The sequence below is a fragment of the Eurypyga helias genome, unplaced genomic scaffold, assembly GCF_000690775.1.
Source record: "Eurypyga helias isolate BGI_N326 unplaced genomic scaffold, ASM69077v1 scaffold7005, whole genome shotgun sequence".
NCBI classification, from domain to species: Eukaryota; Metazoa; Chordata; class Aves; order Eurypygiformes; family Eurypygidae; genus Eurypyga; species Eurypyga helias.
In genome coordinates this window covers 54,786-73,864 of record NW_010250767.1, presented here as the reverse complement: position 1 = coordinate 73,864, position 19,079 = coordinate 54,786, and the positions used below count along the sequence as shown (strand labels likewise).

General features: G+C 34.6%; 1 protein-coding gene across 1 annotated transcript in view; it reads left to right on the top strand.

The window, feature by feature from the left end:
- LOC104509747 (dystrophin-like) overlaps nt 1–19,079 on the top strand; it is a gene marked incomplete at its 5' end in the record, with an annotated part of 131,193 nt that overhangs the window by 60,028 nt on the left and 52,086 nt on the right. Inside the window, 3 exon segments of the mRNA XM_010151784.1 lie at nt 5,758–5,919; nt 13,179–13,289; nt 16,284–16,457. Coding sequence (XP_010150086.1) covers nt 5,758–5,919; nt 13,179–13,289; nt 16,284–16,457 — 447 coding nt within the window.

The window sequence follows — 19,079 nt, the reverse complement described above, 5'->3', positions numbered from 1 at the left end:
AATTTATTTACTGCATTCCAACTTAATTTAAATAAAGATAAAAAGCAAGGGGAGAAACCTTTCCCTCCCCCCTTCTTTAAAAAGTCGATCTGATATTTGGTAGACAAATACTAATGGCGAGACCTGTATATGAATATGAGTGCTATAAAGAAACTATTTCAAATGCAAGCGACTCAGTCACACCCCTTCTTTACTGTATGTTTTCTACAACAAAATGTTTTATTAATTTTTCCACTGAAGTCTGAACACTTTTTTTCATAGGTTCCTGACACTGAATTTTCTGTGTTGTTTGTGCAGCCCTGTTGAAATCCAAACAGCACACACTCTCCTTGCATAAAAATACATTGCAGGCACATAACATAATGCAGCTTGTATTCAAGGTCATTTCTACTTCAGACAAATAGGCTGTCCTAATGTGGCTAAGTTATTTATTTTTATTTGAATAATTGTGAAGGTAATTACCGAGGTAAAAAGCTAATGTGGGCAGAAACTGATATGTGAAATATTTATTCACTACTAATAGAGAAACCAAACCAAACCACTGCCATATGAATCATGTTGCAAGACAATACAACATTGCTACTGAGATAGAGATTCATTTCTAAAGGCAGATAATGGCTTTATGTTTGTATGCCTTATCTTCTTCAGTTAACAAAGACTGATTGTTTTTAGTTTGCTTTTGAACATCTGTGGCTGATCGATAAGCGACATATACCCTATCTGTACTTTTCAAGGACTGATTCACTTACAACTCTATATATTGCATCTAAAAAACAGTTGCCTGAAGAACTTCCAGCTAATAATGCAAGTGGCTATCATCCCCTGTAATGCTTAAAGGGATTTAGATCATGTCCAGCAAACTTCAAAAGTGTCAGACAGATATTCTTGAGACTTGCAAAAAACTGTGTAAAACATTATTGTTCAGGTGGACTTTACACTAGATTAAATTTTACTCTTGGGGACTGTTTTTTAATGTCTTTTAGGAGTCCCCTCAAGAGCACACACTCACCATTTGACAAAATTTTTTTTGTTTTGCTGTCCTCTCAAGAGGAGAAAGAATTCTTCATGCCCCATCTCCACGTAATTGCTTTGAAGACTGCTAAGAGGGTTGCTTTTCCAAATTCAGAGGCACTATCTATCTGCAGTGATAACCTAAAGAGATAAAGTCCTCCTTGGTATAGTCTGCAGTTTTGGAATAAAGTTGATCAAAGATGAATACCACTTTATGGCTGAAAGGTCGAATATTTCTAGTCACTTAAACACTCTGAATTTTTACTAGAATTTTCAAAATAATTAGGTTTAGCTTGGAGAGTATTAAAAATTCCTGGACTCAAAATTAATGCTTTCACTGTTAGAAAAGGTGCTTCTAGTTTAAGTGTAAACACTAATCCACTCTGATTCCAAACAAAAAGCGGAGATTAACACATTATCAATTTGATGCAAAACATACCAAGATGATGTAATGTATCTCAGACACAACCATTACAACAACAAGAATTAGTTTAAATTTTAAAGTAATTTAAACAAGTTAAGAAGGAATTTTAAAATTAAATTTTTCTAACTTTTAACTTTTTAATGTATTAAAATGTGGTAACGTTTCTTAATAATTAGAGAGTACAGCTGAGCCAAAAAAAAAGAGAGAACATATTTTTGCCTGTTTAAACAGACCCTTTTCCATGAGCTGGAACTTAAAGCTAATTAATGGATTTGTGTCTGCATCTTCAATAAATATACCCTGTATTAGAAGTACTATAATTTTCAAAAGGTTTTGTTCTCTTTTTCTTCCACGGTACAACTACTGGGTACTGCCTTGATAACAGAACTCTTCTTGTTTTTAACCATAGAACTCTAACCAACATCTTAGTAACTGCATATGTGACTAATGTCATTGAATACATGATATGTATTATATAAGGAAAAAGTGGCAATATCTATAAATATATTTTTATTACATTTAACATCAAAGAATAACCTATAGTCAGAAGCAACTGTTTGAGCACCTCCAGCTTTCCTGATATCCAATCAACTCTAAGTGCAGCCTTTCCCTTAATATGGCAGTTTATATGGATAATACGCAGTGTTACCATTCCCGGCATTTACTGTTGATCTTTGTTAAATTGTAAACAGATTTATGCAATTCCCCGTATCATAAAAAATAAATGTTATGCTTAATCATAATAAGTAACTAAAAATCTATAAAGACCTGAGGAGACTTTAATAGAAAACTCAGCCCATAAATATGTTTCTTTCTCTTTCATTCTGATGGTGCCTAACAGCAGATATTTTTTTGTTTTTATTTTCCTTGACAGCTGTCAACATTTCACTGGCTCAGAAATAATTAAACAGTTGGTTATTTTCCTGAGCTTTTCTATTTAGCAATTAACTGTCAGACACTTCCCTTTAGAGACAGAAGCCTTCAGCTTTATTGACTATGATCTGATAGCAGAGCTAGAGCTTCCTGTTATGTCCTCAAACCCATTTATATACTGCAAAGTTAAACCATCTATTGCTTGACTTGGGAGCATATGGAGTCTGCTCCCAATAAGCAATACAAGCAAAAAAATTAAAGCATCATGCATTTATATCTGAGAAAATCATTACACCTCTGAAGGAGCCATTTCCAAGCATTCAGCTGTGTGGTTCTGCTCCCACTGTCAAAATAATTCCTCTCTTGTATCACTGCATTCACATTTTGCTCTGATGTCATCTGTTCATTCATCTAAACAATTTTTGGAAAAGTTGTACTTTAACCTCATTTGGAAGATACAAAATGTCGCACAGGTTCTCAGGCTGTAATCAAATTCTCTGTGAGGTCAATGAAAGGGGAACATTGTGTGTGTGTGTGTATATACTTTGTGTGCACACAAATATATCACAAGCGTCCATATATATTTATCTGATTTGTTTGAAATCCAGCCATAAAAATTCAGTCAAACTCAGGCACGGATTCATTGTAATTCTTTCTTAACTTTATCTGGTTTAATAATGATCAATGAGTTTGACAGTGGTTTAATTTTTCCAGCTGTATTCTGAAAGGGTATTTTGATATACGTAGTTTCTGCTGATAACAGCACAGATATGATGATTTTTCAGTCACCACATATTTTCATACAATTTAAAGACTTTGTGAGTTTTCATGCAGTAATAACTACTTCATTGGATGCACGCAGACTGCTCCTGAGTCTGGCAGCAAATTTATGTGGACTTGAGCAAATGTTTAGCTGCAAATAGTAGTTAAAGGCTGCTAGAACTGGGCCTGTTCAGCCTGGAGAAGAAAAGGCTCTGGGGATACCTTATTACACCTTCCAGTACCTGAAGGGTCCTACAAGGAAACTGGGAGGGGACTTTTTACAAGGGTCTGTAGTGACAAGACAAGGGGTAACGGGTTTAAATTGAAAGTGGGGAAGTTTAGATTGGATATCAGGAAGAAGTTCTTTATGGAGAAGGTGGTGAAGCACTACAACGGGTTGCCCAGAGAAGCTGTGAATGCCCCATCCCTGGAAGTGTTCAAGGCCAGGCTGGATGAGGCTTTGAGCAACCTGGTCTAGTGGAAGGTGTCCTTGCCCATGGCAGGGGGGTTGGAGTTTGATGATCTTTAAGGTCCCTTCCAACCCAAATGATTCTATGATTCTATAATGGGTCAGCATTTAACAAAGGTTCAAAGCTTCAAGTATTGCTATAAAACTATTTTTTTTTTTTAAGAAGGGCTTAGCACCAAATTTGTGTCCAGTATACTGAATTCTTCAGAAAGTGCAGGTGCTTATTTTAATGACTAATGGGAATGGAACTTTCTCAGCATCTTATTTTAAATGGTGAACTTTTCTGAACAGCAGGACACTGCAGCCCTCTGTAAGAACGGAACATGCACGTAGGTTAGTCCTACATGTTTTCCGAAGTGATCAGTAAAGGTAGAGATTTTCTTGCATGCTTCCAGGAGGATGAACTTACCCATGGGCTACTTACAGGGTAAGAAAGCTACTTGTTCTGTTTCTGTCTAATGTATCTTTCAATCCACTGTACTGTGATGGAAATGGAAAGGTAGAGAGTGACTGTATCTTCCCCAGGCTTACAAATTAGTAGTAATGAGTGCCAAGGTAAATGGAAGCTGTGGGTTTTAACCCTATTGCTTTGAACAGGCTGAGAACATTGTAATACAAAGTCTCAGATCAGATGAAGATAAAAGTCATTTAAGTAGCAGGCCTTACTACTGTACTGTGACGTTACACTGTTTTAATGCTTCATTTGATAAGGTAATAGCACCTTAGTGGCTCAGGTGCCTCCATTAACACTGACAGCGTGGGTCTGGTATGTAAAGCTGCTCGGTTCCACAGGAGGTTCCAGGAACTGACAGTCATACAGATTATCTGATCAGCTGTTTTGAAATAGTACAAAGCAGCTTACAACCACAAATATAGTAAATGCTGGCTGGATCCCTATTCTTTAACTACGTCAAAGAGCTAGCAAGAATGCTCACATTTGTTGAATGTGAAGCTGTATAAAAATCTGAGCTCCATGAAAGAGGTACAGATATATCAATGTCTCTCAGTGAATTGCCGAGAGACATTTTTGTTTACGGCACGAGTTTTGTAATAGGTATGAAATCAAATTAAAATATAGCTGGCTCACCAAAGAGAAAAAGTGTGATTTGACTTGAAAAATGGCAGGACACCTAGCAATGTTACTTAAAGAGCGCTTGATTTCTCCTTCCTCCTTGAGCCATGTGAAAGAAAGTTAGTCATTTTATTCTGTGGTGAACAATATGGCTGGACTTGTGCAAAGAAAAACTATTGCATTTGAGATTGTTAATTATTATGTGCTTTCTATAAAGCAGAAACTCTGCTAGGCAGAAGCTAAAGTCTAAGAGAAATATGAGTCTGCAGGTGGACACCAGGACCAATGGAAGAAAGTACCAGATTATTTATTACAAGATAAATACTATATTAAACTGTTACAAGTAATACTTAAGGCTAACCTGTTTATGTCAAGTGTTCAATTATACATGTGCTTAAAGGACAACTTTGAAGGAGAATTTATTGTTCTGATTTGGTAAAACATAAAGTGAGGTTCTTTGAAAGGAAAGCATCCTCCAAAAAAAGGATTGTGTAAAAGGTAACGGTAGGCAATCCATTGTGGCACCTGTGGTCAACTTCCTAGGCTAAAAGAGACTACAGTTAGAGTGATAATAGATTGGGACAGTCCACAGACAAGACAAGGATCCATCTCTTTTTTTCCAGATTAGGCATTGCCTCTGTTCCAGACAGCTATTTACACTTCATATATGAGAGATCCTTCTCAAGTGTCTTTATCCCTCTCACTTACTGAAGTGGATTGTCTCAGATGGGATTGTGATGACAGTAACCCCATTCTCAGTAAACAAAATCTCTTGAATTACATAATAAGATCAGGAGGACCGCTATGCATCAGAATGAAGGACTGTGCTATCGGGATGGTTTTATTATGCAGCTTTGTCAACTTTCACTCTGTATAGAAATCCTCAATGCATGCATTGGTTTTTCAGGGTCCTACTTTTTTTAGAACCTGTCTATGCCATCTGTTTGTTTGCTTCTTACTAAAAAGAACTGAATGAATGGCAGAAAGATGCGCAACTTATCATACAAAAAGGTGGATGAGCAAAAGTCAGGAGTACTATTTTTGATTCTTAGCATTCATTTTTCAAGAAAAAATATGTGAGGAAAAATGTATGCATGCACAGTGCATTATTACTGTGAATATTGATAACATTGTCATTGTTTTTAGGCCGTGAGAAGACAAAAGAGCCTTGAACAGAGTATTCAATCTGCCCAGGAGACTGACAAAACCCTCCGCTTAATCCAAGAATCTCTGGCTGTTATTGACAAACAGCTAACAACCTACGTTGCAGACAGAGTTGATGCAGCACAGGTCCCTCAGGAAGCACAGGTAAGTTATATACAGGTTGAACTGATGTACTTAGTGGATTTCTCAATCAGTCAAAGAGTGTTTGGCTGTCCCTCAGCCTCATATTAATATCCAGGATTTGCAGCATTGTCAGTATGAAAGTGCAAGTAAATTTTAGGTAAGATTACTTTCAGAACTTCAAGCTAATCTTGTAGTAAATCTTTCCAATTTATATTATATACCTGTCCAGAAGATGTAAAGAATGATAACTGTCATGGAAGATTCTGCGGTAATTTTAAAACAACTAAGATAAACAATGTGACTCTTTACAATCTAGTTTCCATCCTAGAAAGAACAAACTCATTAATCTTATATGACTGTGTTATAAAGTTGATTACATGGCCTATGGATTGTTACTAGATTATTGAAACATAGAACATTGTTAATTATTTCATGATGTGCACATAAATGTACTTCCCTTTCAGTTTTTGCAGTTTTTTGCATGTAAGTTAAACAGAAAGGCATTTTCCCATACCTTAAAAATGGTTTATTGACTCTTTGAAATAAAAATGTATATTAAATTCTCATTTTTACACTTTCAATCTTTCTTCTAGACTGTATGTTTTAATTCAGCATTAAAATGGTAAAAAATACAAATGAAATAAACCCAAACGTATCTGTTATTTAATTATTAATACTTTACAATATTATGAACAGCAACTTTTCTATAAATTCCACCTAAATTTATGAGGTCAGATTACAAAACTAAATGAAGAAACACACACACATGCAAATTGAAAGCAAATGCTTTATAACTATTTTAAAAGCAGCACTCAGTGTTGTTTTTTTCTGGTATGACTGTAGAGTTTTAAATCATCTGAAGAACTGGTGTCTTCTGCAGAGTAGCTTAGATGATCTTAAATATATTCAGAGCCCTGAGAATCGTGTTTTCTCTCCTTTGAAAAATAAAGGCTTCCATATCTTTTGAAATAAAATGTAGATAGATACACCTTTTAGTTGCTTTTCTAGAGTTTGTGTGTAGGTACACAGATATTTTTGCATGTGTGTATGAATTAAAAAAGCTAAATTTAGAAATCAGTATTGTATTTACATCCAGTCCTATTTTTAAGGTCGATTCTAAATTGCTTCCAACCTACACTGGTTTAAGAATAGGATCAGACTCAGGCGAATGATTGTTTCCATTGGAATTCTAAGCTCTTAGCAATCAGTTTGACTCTCTTAATTTTTTTTTTCCTTCCTTGATATATGAATAATGTAAAGTGGGGTTTTTTTAATGAAATAACATACTCATTAGCATTTGTTAAAGGTTTGTTAAAGATCTCTTTAATATCTCATCCTGTAATTATACAACTCCAATATATAAGAAAAATTTCATGTGAAAATGTGCTTTTTTTCTGATGTATTTGGACCCTTACATTGTAGGAATTTTCAGTGATACTTCATATATCCTGAGGATGCTTCTGCTTTATGAGTGTCCTCAGGTACGATATTGGCAATGATCAGAGAATGCGTAAAAGGAAGCAATTTAGAACTTCAGCAACTGAAGCAGCATAAAACTCAACCACTCTTAATTAGCACACTTTCATAGGAAAATTTCAGCTCCATGCTTTTGCAGAATTTGTTTTTGTTCTTGAGATTTTGTTGGCTGATGTCAAGTTCACCCGATTATACTGTATCTGCTGTGGGAAAACCGGCATAGTGGCTGCTGTTTTTCCTTTTCATGTTTTTATTTTAAGATGCCAGTGGGATCTAGTGAAAAATACTTAATTAACAATTAAACAGATTTAATGCAAATATTGAAGTTCTCTGAAGTTGGGTTGTGAAGTTCTTTAAAATCCCTAGGGGGAAAGGGAATAAACAATCAATTTTATGTATGTAAAGATACTGAGTCATTCCTTTAGTGAAAGGCCATGCCAACCAGTGGCAGAATAGGCACATAGTGAATGGCTGCATCTCCAGCGGAGCCCCTGCTGACAAAGCTCTTTTGTAGAGCTGGAAACAGTTCATTCATTCAAGATACTCTACAATAGTGTCTGCACAGCTGGAATGGGAATCTTTCAGTCAGTGATGTTGGTTTCTGGGCAGGGGTCAGTTTATCCATGCTGAGGCATTTAGCAAAATGTATGTGATGCATTTCTAAAAGAACATATGGGAGAATTTATAATCAGAAAGCTGTTGAGGGTTTGGGAGCTCTCTGTGTTTGCTTCTAAAATTCAAATCCATTTAGACCTTTGATAGCAGGAGTAATGTTTGGTTCAGCTGACTGGAAATGAATCCGAGAAAAAAAATTATATTCCGCTTCTCTTTTTAAATTAAATTATTAGTTTAGTTTATTCAAAAAGTTGACAGAAAGGGGAGTTAAGTATGTGCTGTTCAATTGCTCCTTTGGAACATTTTTTGAACATAAATTCTGTGTGCTTCTTACTCCACCATGTGGCACTGAGAATTTAATGCTAGAGAGCCACTGCCACCCAACTCATTTTGAGTACAACTAAAGATGCTGTGTTCAGACAAAACAATCTAACAGCAACCACACAGATATATCAGTTCATATTCCTCCATGCGTAATGATAAAAAAGCTGTAATGAGGTAAAGCCTAAAACAGTATTCCGAAAGGAAAGATTATTTGTGTGTAAGCATGATCTCAGGATTCCAACTGAAGCTTCTTGCATTTCTCTAAATTTACCAAGAAAATACAGGGAGTTACGTCATCATTACAGGAATTTGCCAGTTGATGAATTTTTTGCAAATACTCTTTAACTGACATGAAAAAAAAATTCTGTACTGAAAATATTACATTATATGCCAAAATATTTTTCAGATAATTATTTGTAGCTTTGTTATTAAATAAATTCTGGTGAGAGAGAGAAACTCCACTTTGTACTTCCATTTATTCTGAGTGATTACTGGGGGGGAAGGGTGGGGTGGTGGTGGTGGTTATACTATGGGACAGAAAATAAACTTATTTCACTTCTCACCTGCATGTGACAAATCACTGGTCTGTTGTTCTCCCTGTAGAGGTATGTAAAATGCAATGCAGAGAATAAATACTACTGTGTTTCTAAGAAAAGCAAAAGTGAAATAGTTTGCCTTTTCAATAAACTCAAATAAATTTCAGTTCCGTAGTGATAAGCACTACACACCGGACTATATTCTAAGTGCAGATGGTTATTAATTTGTTTTTAAAATATTGTTGTGCTGTGTTCAAAACCAAAGTTAATGTGATGATATAATGGCAGTATTGTTCAGTTTTGCAACGTGTTACTTGACAAGAATGCCATGCTTCATTGCCTTCAGACTAATATTTTGGGAAAAAGGACTCACAATTGTCCAGTTACTAAAATGTCTAAAGTTAAAGATATTGACAGTTACTTTTCTTCTGCTGGTAACTGTGAGAACCACTTCATTCAGCCATGTGTAGATCAGAGGTCCAAGAGGGAATAGCTGATAAGCCAGTGCCACAGCCAGTCCTGAGGGGCTACCTACACCTACCTGCCATAGATTCTGCCTGTAGTTCAGTTCACCCCAGAGTGCCACTGGAAGTTTCTAGGCAGGAAAGAAATCTTGTGAGGAAAGGAACAACCCTGCAAGGTGAGAGGGAGGTATAAAAAGATCTTTTTGTTTATTGTGTATAAACCAAGAGATTCAGGTGTCCTCTCTGTAAGGAAATACCCCTCTCTAATGTGTCACCCAGTGTTTTCCATAAATCTTTGCTTTGGAATGGAAAGACTTGTGATGTCTTTCAATAAGCTTCCCATGGAGAAATTAGGATTTTCCTCTTGAGGTTTTGGCCTTTTTTTTTTTTTGGTCATATAATGAAAATAACCTTTTGGTACAGGAACAGGTTTTATAAATCAGGTTTTTGATTAGTAAATGGGAATTTAGTGAATCATTTTTCTGCAGTGTACTTTAAAGAGAGAGATAAATAATATAAAAAAGTAATAAATGTGGTTAATTCTAGAAACTTTATTTTAACTTAATCCATTTGCTGTAGCAGTGTTTCATGAACTACGATTCATTATGCTTAGTGTATTATTTGTGGAAGTTCATAAACCAAATTGAGACTTGTAAATTTGCTGTTTTCATTACAATGCATGCCCATAGGAAATATTTCAGCTATTCTTTGCTTCATCAAAGTTCAATGGCATCAGGGTTCCCTGTCCCATCTTGCAACATGTTAATATACATATCATTTGTATATTTTTTCCAGCTATTTGTCCAGCTATTGAGAACTTATCAATTTGCTGATCTTAGCAGTATAGTCAATATTGACTGCAAAGTAATTCCACCCTGCATTATGAATTTCTGGCAACTAATATACAATACGAAGAGGTCCAGCCACATGGAATTAAGATGTTTTGCAGGATAATGTGCACTATCATACATGACCTTGTCCCATTCCTGAAGTAACAGGACCAACAGAGTCTTCTTCCTTCTTAAGGAGAAGACAAAAGCCATGAGAGGTTTCCCGCAGTCCTGGGGAGAGGGGGGGAAATGGTATCCCTGTCCTGCCATTAGAAAGTTTCACCAGTTTGTTTTCCAGAATGTGTTTCTAACTTTTTTCAACTTGTTTGTACTACGTCCGCTGGAACTGGTAGCTGTTTCTGTAACGTAGTCTTTTTAACATTACTCCTACTAAAGTCTGCATTTGCATGTTAGATGTACATCATATTACCATTATTCCACAATATGAGTTCGATGTGTGTTATGGTTTTGTATTTTTATCCTTTGATTACAAATAAATCTATTCCTTTCAATCAAGTACAGAAAGTCAGGGGTTTGGTTTGCTGGGATTTTTTTAATTACTTTCCATTGTTATGATTTAGCTGATTATTGCTGACTGGCATTTCTTTGGTTTTTGTAAATCTGATTATTCATTTTCTAATTATGGTTGCAGGTAATGATGGGAAGTGACATATAATCAAGCCTCCTAATTAAATTTTCCGTTGTAAATAATGCCACAGATTTTGTATCTATGCCTTGTTACCTTTTTTCTAAATGTTGTTGTCAAAGCGTGAGATTGCAGCTAGGTTTGTGACACATTTCAAATGAGACAAATGTTTGTTGGTTCTTTTGGCTTTCCTTTCTCTGAATCAAGATGGGAAAGGATTTTCCAAGAAACAGTTACACTGCCAATTCTCTATTTTTTTTTCTGTCAATAAAGCAAGGCTCTGCATTTTATTGTTAATCTTCTTAAAGTTGAGTAGTAATTGAGACAAATAATGTATTGCATGCCCTTGGGACTGAAGTCTTTTTGCTCTAGAAGTGGTCCACATGAGAAGAGGCATAATCAGTGCCTTTGGTCTTGTAAATATAACTCGTATATTCATATATATATACACACACTAATAATTTACCTTTATATATATTACCAATTAATAAAATTTCTGAAAAGCAGTGTCAGTGGTGGAAAATGAGAATTCTTTAGTTGCAGGACAGAATAATTTAAGCACAGTGGTATTTAATAGTTACATACACTACATTACACTGTGATGTTCTAGAAATTAAAGCAGTTTTTACTGCAAAGCTTTTACTCTTTATTAAAAGACAAAATGCCAGCAATCACTGAGAAAAGCAAAAGTAAGAATAATAGAAATGGAAAGAGAAAATTAGTGTTCTTATGGCTGTTTAGAACTCCATGTAAGAAATTCATGAGTCAAAACACAAAAAAGTCAAATGGTCATGTCAAAATTGAATTAAAGGGGGCACCATAAGCAGCTTTTATAAATTATCTTATATCTGTTCAGAACTGGCTTAATCTTTCCACGTTCAAGAAACAATTGCAAATACAAAAAAATCTTTTCTTGCTATAATCCTTACTCCAACTCCTTTTTAAAGCTTTCCTATAATGTGTGTGTTTTCTCTAATTCTGTATCTTGATGTCAGAGTAGGTTATGCTTCATCTCTGTCCTGCAGAGTAATTTGAAAAAAGTAGTAGATAACAATCTCCATACAATGTCCCATAATATCTAATTGCTTAGACACTATTCTTATCTGTACTGTGCTGTTCTGACCTATTCAGATAATAACAGTTCAATAATACGGTTTCCAGTGTCACTCTCAGTTTGAACAAAGTAAACTGGAAAATACAACCAAAAAGTGGTCATTTGATGAGGTACAGAAGCAAACCGTTGAAAAAATGGATGTGATACATTATATTTTTTCTGACATTCAGGCTTGCTTCTTCTTTGTTTATACAGTTCTGACTTCCAAGACATCATTTTGGCTTCGGGAGCTAACTAATGCTGAGTCTCTATAGTTAGTCTTTAGTGTGACTGAGAAATGATTGCATACCATAGAGAAAAAAAGATTAAATCTAAAATCACTTTTTCATGGAGGAGTAATGGTCTCAAATACTTTTCCCAGTGGGGACATACCTTGTCTTTATTTCATTGGGTAATTGTTCTCAGTAGTACTTGACTAGCAATTCTGCTAATAACATCTTCTCATTTTCTAACAATTTAAAAATAAAAATACGTGAATCACTATAAATTATGTTGTATCAATGTACATTATGGGAATTCTTTTTCCATTACATTGTCACCACTACTTAAGTTGTTTTGTGTAAGGTTGATTTATGGTGAACCCACAAGGCTGATATTTTTCTTGTAATGCTTTGACTGCACACTGGTTTTGCAGAAAGAGATGAGCAGAAGCGTGTATTAGAAAATGGATTGTTAGTGCACTGATGAACTACATATGATTATTCATTTACTGTGTCTACAGATATTGAACATAGATTCTGATCAGTAATATGCAGCAAATTGCCTACTGTTTTAGATATAATACAACTCTCTGAGGTGAAGATATTCATACTGGATACTTTGGACAGTTTTCTCTCAATTTGCATGATAATACTGTGAAAATAATAAGAAATAAGAATAGTGAAGAAAATCAATTTTCTATTTGTATTTTTCTTTTCTATGATTAATTTTTAATTTTATTCCTTATGAAAATAGTTATTTTCCTTCAGAAGAAAGGAATCTATATTTTCTTGACTACAATTTAGTCAGAATTTCCTTAGACAGATTTTGTCCTTATTGTCACAATGTCAGAGTTATACAAGTTTGAGCAAGAGAAGGTTTTATTATGATCAAGAGAAACTCAACTGAATAATTTACAGGGTGATGAAGAAGTAATTCTTTGAATAATTCCTTCTAATGATCTTGAATATAGTGTAGTACTTCTGTTTAATAGTTTTCAAAATCAACTGTTCCAACTAATATTAAAAACAAACATTTTCTTCAAACCCTGCTGATTACTGTCTTTGTTTTAAATAGAAAATACAATCTGAATTAACAAGCCATGAGATCAGTTTGGAAGAAATGAAGAAACGAAACCGTGGTAAAGATGCTGCCAAAAGAGTGCTTTCTCAAATCGATGTGGCACAGGTATGCAAATTTTAAGTCCTCCATCTTTCCTTGACTCACGCAAGCAAACAACACAAGTAGTACGATTACTATAGTATGAAACATTCTTGAGGCATCTCTTCTGTTTCAGCTGCTCCTTTCCAGCAAAGAAATTAGAGTAGATAAAGCATAACATCCATATCTTCTTACCGGTCCTTTTTCTATTGCAGCCTTCCTAGATAATTGGCAAGAGTACTAGGGTATGCAGAGTTGACGTAAGCAACTGGTAGGGACACTATATAAGGGGTGTTTTGAATGTGCAGTGGTTGCAAGAAATGAAACTATAGTGAAGCTTATGCATTTTAAGGTGTTTGAAAATATTCAGAGTTAAAAGTATTTGAAAATATTTGGAAATATTTGGTAGAACATCATTTGAAAGACAAGTCTATGCTGAGCAGTGCATTGCAGTCATCAGTTTAAAATGTTAACTGAGGCCTCATTTAATTAACATTTAGGAGTAATACACTTTTTTACCCATTAATCTGTAGTGAGTTCTTGACTGTTTTGCTGTTTTACATTTTGGCATTAGTGCCAAAGTTCCCCAGGCTGCAAACCAAATTGGCTTTCATTGGGAAATTAATTGGGAAAGACAAATAATTTCATTATGATATTAACAGTAAACAAGTCCATCTTTTTCTTCATCACTGTCAAGTATTTCAAGGCGTCTTAGCTTCAGTTTTATATTTTATTGTGAATAACATTAATGACTTCTTAACAGTTAGTTAACTTGAAAAAAAACCAAGTTATTTAAAAAATAATCCTCCTCCTATACAGGACTAACTTTCTTTGTTGAGGATATTTACGTTTCCTTATTTTTGTGCCTTTCTTCCTACTAACTCACCTTCTGATGATCTACATGACAGCTGTGATGTTGCCTGTAGTGAAATGCTGTCACCAGATGACTTTGTACCTAAATGTTTATAAATTCAACAGCATGCAAGGGAGCACTACCCTTTCTAGGTGATTTTTTTTTTTTTAAATCCATCTTTGTGCAAATATTTTTTTCTTCAAAAGGCTTCTCTTGATGACTATATGTATCAGTTTTGGTTTTGAAAAATTGGTGAGAGGCATTTTTAGAATCTGTTTTGCTTATGCTAGATAAAATGTGGAGAAAAAAAAAAAAAAGGCAAATTTACATGCTATTGTGGTTTAACCGCAGCCAGCAACCAAATACCACACAGCTGAACACTCACCTCGTTTCTCACACAGTGGGATGGTGAGGACAATTGGAGGAAAAGACAAGGGTACTTTTGGGCTGAGAAAAGCACAAATCACTCCAAATACCAACTTTGCTTAGTTAGCTGCTTTTAAGTACCGAGCTGATATATTTTTTAACTGTCAGATAACTATAAGTATATAATACAATGCTTATAAGTATTTATTATAACTCAAGTGAGAGTGTCAATAGATAATTTAGAGCCCACTTGTACATCAAGCTTAGTGTTTCTTTTGTGATGTGCATTACTTAACTTTTGGATAATTAAATCTAATTTGCTTGGGTTTTTTGCCTACAGACACTCAACACTATACAATCCTTCAATGACTATTCACAGTTGGCTTTAATTTTCTCTACCATTAATACTATAAGTTTCTCTATTTTCTAGGTAATTTTTAATGTATTGACTAACAGAAATTTAACAGACACTGATGTGGTATTGCAAGCTCCCCACAGGACCAGATCTTCATCAAGCTGAAGTGTCAGAAGATGAAAAACTAATTAAGTATGAATTTAGTGTATGCAAACACACTGAAGAAAAATAAGACCACTTATTCTTACCCTTTGTTTATTATTTTTATTCAATTGTTCACTTATTTGTCTAGAGAAAGACTTCCTTTCTTGCCTCATTGGATCCCAGTTTCTTTAAGAGTATTTAATGACAAAAGTTGCTGGAAGGAGCCACCAGAAAACTACAGAGTTTTCTGTGTTACCCAGAATTATCTTCTGCTTACGATTCCTGCCTCCTTTATCGAAATCGGGTAGATGTGGAAAGCGTTGTTACTGATGCCTATGTATAGGCTAATTCTATTCCTTATTATATAGACTTTTCTTTTTTTTTCTGAAGTTTGGGTAGTACAGAAACATTGTATTGGTATAAATTGTCCAAGATTTGAAGATTTAAAAAAAAAAAAAAATCAAAAGTGTGTTTGCAGATGCTGAGTTCTTATTTAATTACTTATCCATTTCTTAGTGACATTCCCTTTTTTAAAAGAGTAGAAAAACTTATTCTACTAATACTTTGCTCCCTACTTCTAAAGAGAAATAAGTTCTTATTCAAGTAGATAATTAAAATGCCCTTCCTTTGCTTTATTTTTAATTACTTCCCCTCCCCCTGAGGTAGGGATCATGTGAACAAGCAATGTAATTAATACACAAAGATAAAAAATTGTGAAAATTGTGAAATTAGAAAGCATGCTTGTCATAGATTTTTCTGACTCCAAATTACCTTCTTTTTACTCTAGGTTATGCCTTTTTAAATTGAAATAGAAATCAATTTTATACTCTAAATCTCAGGTTTTGTGCTAGACCTACTTATTTTCCAGCCACTTTATTAAGGTTTCTTTGAGGAATTAAAAGATTCAGTCATCACACCAAGAAGAAACAACTCTATTGAGTTGATGAGCATGCACTCTGGAATTTGAATTTGTTATGCTTAACCTATTAAACCTCTGCTCTCACCCCACCCCCCAACAGTTTGCATGTTGGAAAATAGAAAAACTCTCCCTTTCTTCAGTTGAGTACGGGGGCACTTTTGTCACTGGCCCTACTGCATCCAGTCCTCTGGATGATACAAGAATACTTTCCTCCTGTGAAGACCAAGATTCTCTGCTTCTTGTATTTTCCCCAAAAGTTTAAAATTCTTTAAATAAGAAACTGCTGATTGATAATGGATTCTAAGTATTCTGAAACAGGCCTAATACTTGACTTCAGCATTGATTTGGTTTCACATTTACTACTCACCCATATTTACTTTTCAGAAAAAGCTGCAGGATGTCTCTGTGAAGTTCCGCTTGTTTCAGAAGCCAGCCAACTTTGAACAGCGCCTACAAGAATGTAAAAGAATTTTAGATGAAGTGAAGTTGCAGGTGCCCAAGTTGGAGATGAAGAGCGTTGAGCAGGAAGTAGTGCAATCACAGCTGGATCACTGCATGGTGAATATTTAAAGATGTTTTCTTTCTATTTGTTTCCTGCCTGTTCTGCCTTTCAAATTTAAAGTATTTTCAATGGTATCAAGATTTCTTTGGGAGATAGTAAAAAAGATTCTAAGATTGAAGACCAAAGTTGCACAATGAATGTTATAGAAACCTTTTTAAAGGTTTTTTTTTTTCAAGAACCATAGAGATAAGGGGGTAATCCTCCTTGTCTTCCTTCTCTTGCTTTCAAATGAGGTTAGAAGGACACTGTATACTTAAAGTTGTCTTCAATTTCAAAGTTTCTCAGGATATAAGAACATGGTGAAATAGTTCTAAGAATCTCACAGTGACTTTGCCCTTTCTATATGTTGTTCTCTTCTGCCATGGCAAAGACCTCTCAAAAGTAGGGGATGCCTATTAAATGACTGAAAAACCCTGAAAATATGGCTATATGTGGAGAAAGCTAAAGATTATAGAATGTTGTCTGGAATTCAAAATGCGAAACAAATTATTAATTATGAAATTGAAAGAAAAACTAAAATATCATATCATTCTCATTTCAGTGAACTTCCAAACAAAGGTCATGCACTTTCCCACTGTGAGAAGGCTAGTCAGGATCCCTTTCTAATTCCCCCTTCTTATCTTGCATAAGAGTTTATTTCCCTGGATGGGCTCTATTTTTCACAAAATGTAACTGTCATGGAACTCTATAATGTAACCAAATGAGATTTTGTAATGCACAAGTCTGTTCTAGCCAGAAAACACAGACAATAAAGGAAAAAACTAGATTACAACTTCCACGAGGTGGCATGCTGTAACATTTTCTACAAGCGCAACAGAAGACCTGATTATGTCCTAAAAATATGAGGAAAATCTGTATGTATGCTTCTTATATACCTGTAATCCTGTACCCCTTTACTATTGAAGGGAAGTAAAGACCAAGATGAACACCATGTGTCAAGGATGATAAAACAGATTTCAAAAGCAAATAAGCAACAATCAGGACAATAAGATCCTTGTCTACATTTGTGTTTTTCTGGAGTAATGGCATGCCTGAAGATGTTTATTTCCCTCAGCCTCTTTTAGATCTAAACATAAGAATTCAAATTTAAATGTGTGTGGAAGATATTGATGCTATTTCTTAACATCTTGGGGTTTTCTGAAATACAATTACCCTTAAATTCATGGTCATATCAGTATGACATGGTAATTAAAACCTCTGTACTGAATTAAAGTATTTTCACTCAGCAGCTAGCTTTTGCAGCCTTGTCCAATGTGGATCATACAACAGGTTCCTAATTTGTTGACAGGTTTTCAGTGATGATGAATGTATTTATCATATTGAGCACCTAGAAAGCAGTTGGACAATGTACATATCACCTTTGAGTGAAAAATAAATAATAACCATGTTAAGAATTGACTTGGTAATTAAGTTTAGATTATGGAGGAAATGTGTTTGGGTTTTTTTGTTGTCCGATCTGCTGGAAAAAAATTCTTGTTTTTACTGTCCAGATATACTAGACACAGATTTTATATTGTGGAAGATACTGCTACTAAGAGAAAAGCTGAAAAAATTAGAGATGGAAAATAAAGGGCAATGTAATTTATTTTGCAGTTCTGTCAAAGTGTATAGGACAGTAAGTTTATTTTCCAACACATGGTGGCAAAATGCTAGAAGATAGAATTCAGCTAGACATCTCAACAATAAAACTTCTCAACAGCTTTTACATTTGCTATTCCTCGCATACCTGCGTGGTGAAAGACACTGTATCTCTGTGGAGTCTTTTTCCACTGTTGAATTTCCACGTCATGCCAGAACTTAATACTAGATTAAAAAGAAAAAGAAATTCACCTTCTGCTCTACTTACACAGTGTTAATTTGGGAATTTATGTGGCTGATAAATGGCTCAAGAGATTCCAAGTTATACATTTAGATGATGATACCTACTTTCCGCATATGGAAACAAAGAATGCTTTCATTTTTCTTAGTATTGGTGATTTGAAATATGAAGGATATATGTTTACAGATTGCTAGCTTATTTAATATAGTTTGGCTTACCCTCATTATATTACTTTTTCATGTAAATTTTTTAATGATTTAATGTTGTGAGCTGTATTACAATTAGTAAATTCAAGGGAAATCCGCTATATTAGAAGTCTCTGATTTACTAGTATAAAAAAAAAAAAACAACACCAAAGAAAAAAACCCCAACAGATTTTTAAGTGAGTTTAATGGCTATCTGTACTTTAAATACATCCAACGATGAATTCACAGAAGACATCTTGTTTTGTTCTAAATATTGCATTATTTAAACCAGTTTGAAAACAACCTTTTCATATCTGTTAACAATTACTAATGGTATGTACTTTCTTACCTCCAACATTTCTACCATTGGTTTTGGTGACAAGCCTTTGAAACCAATATTGGTGAAGATAGACTGTACTGAATCTGTTAATTTGAATTCTGATTTAGAAACTGATCCATTTTTCTCAAAAACTTTTTTTAACACACACTCAGGGTGAGTTTTCATTATCTTCAGGTCACATACCATAGTACCTCTCAACTCCTTTGTCTTTCAAATGGAAGTGGAAGGTGCTCGGTCATGTATGATGGTGGTTTTATACAGCAAACAATGCAAA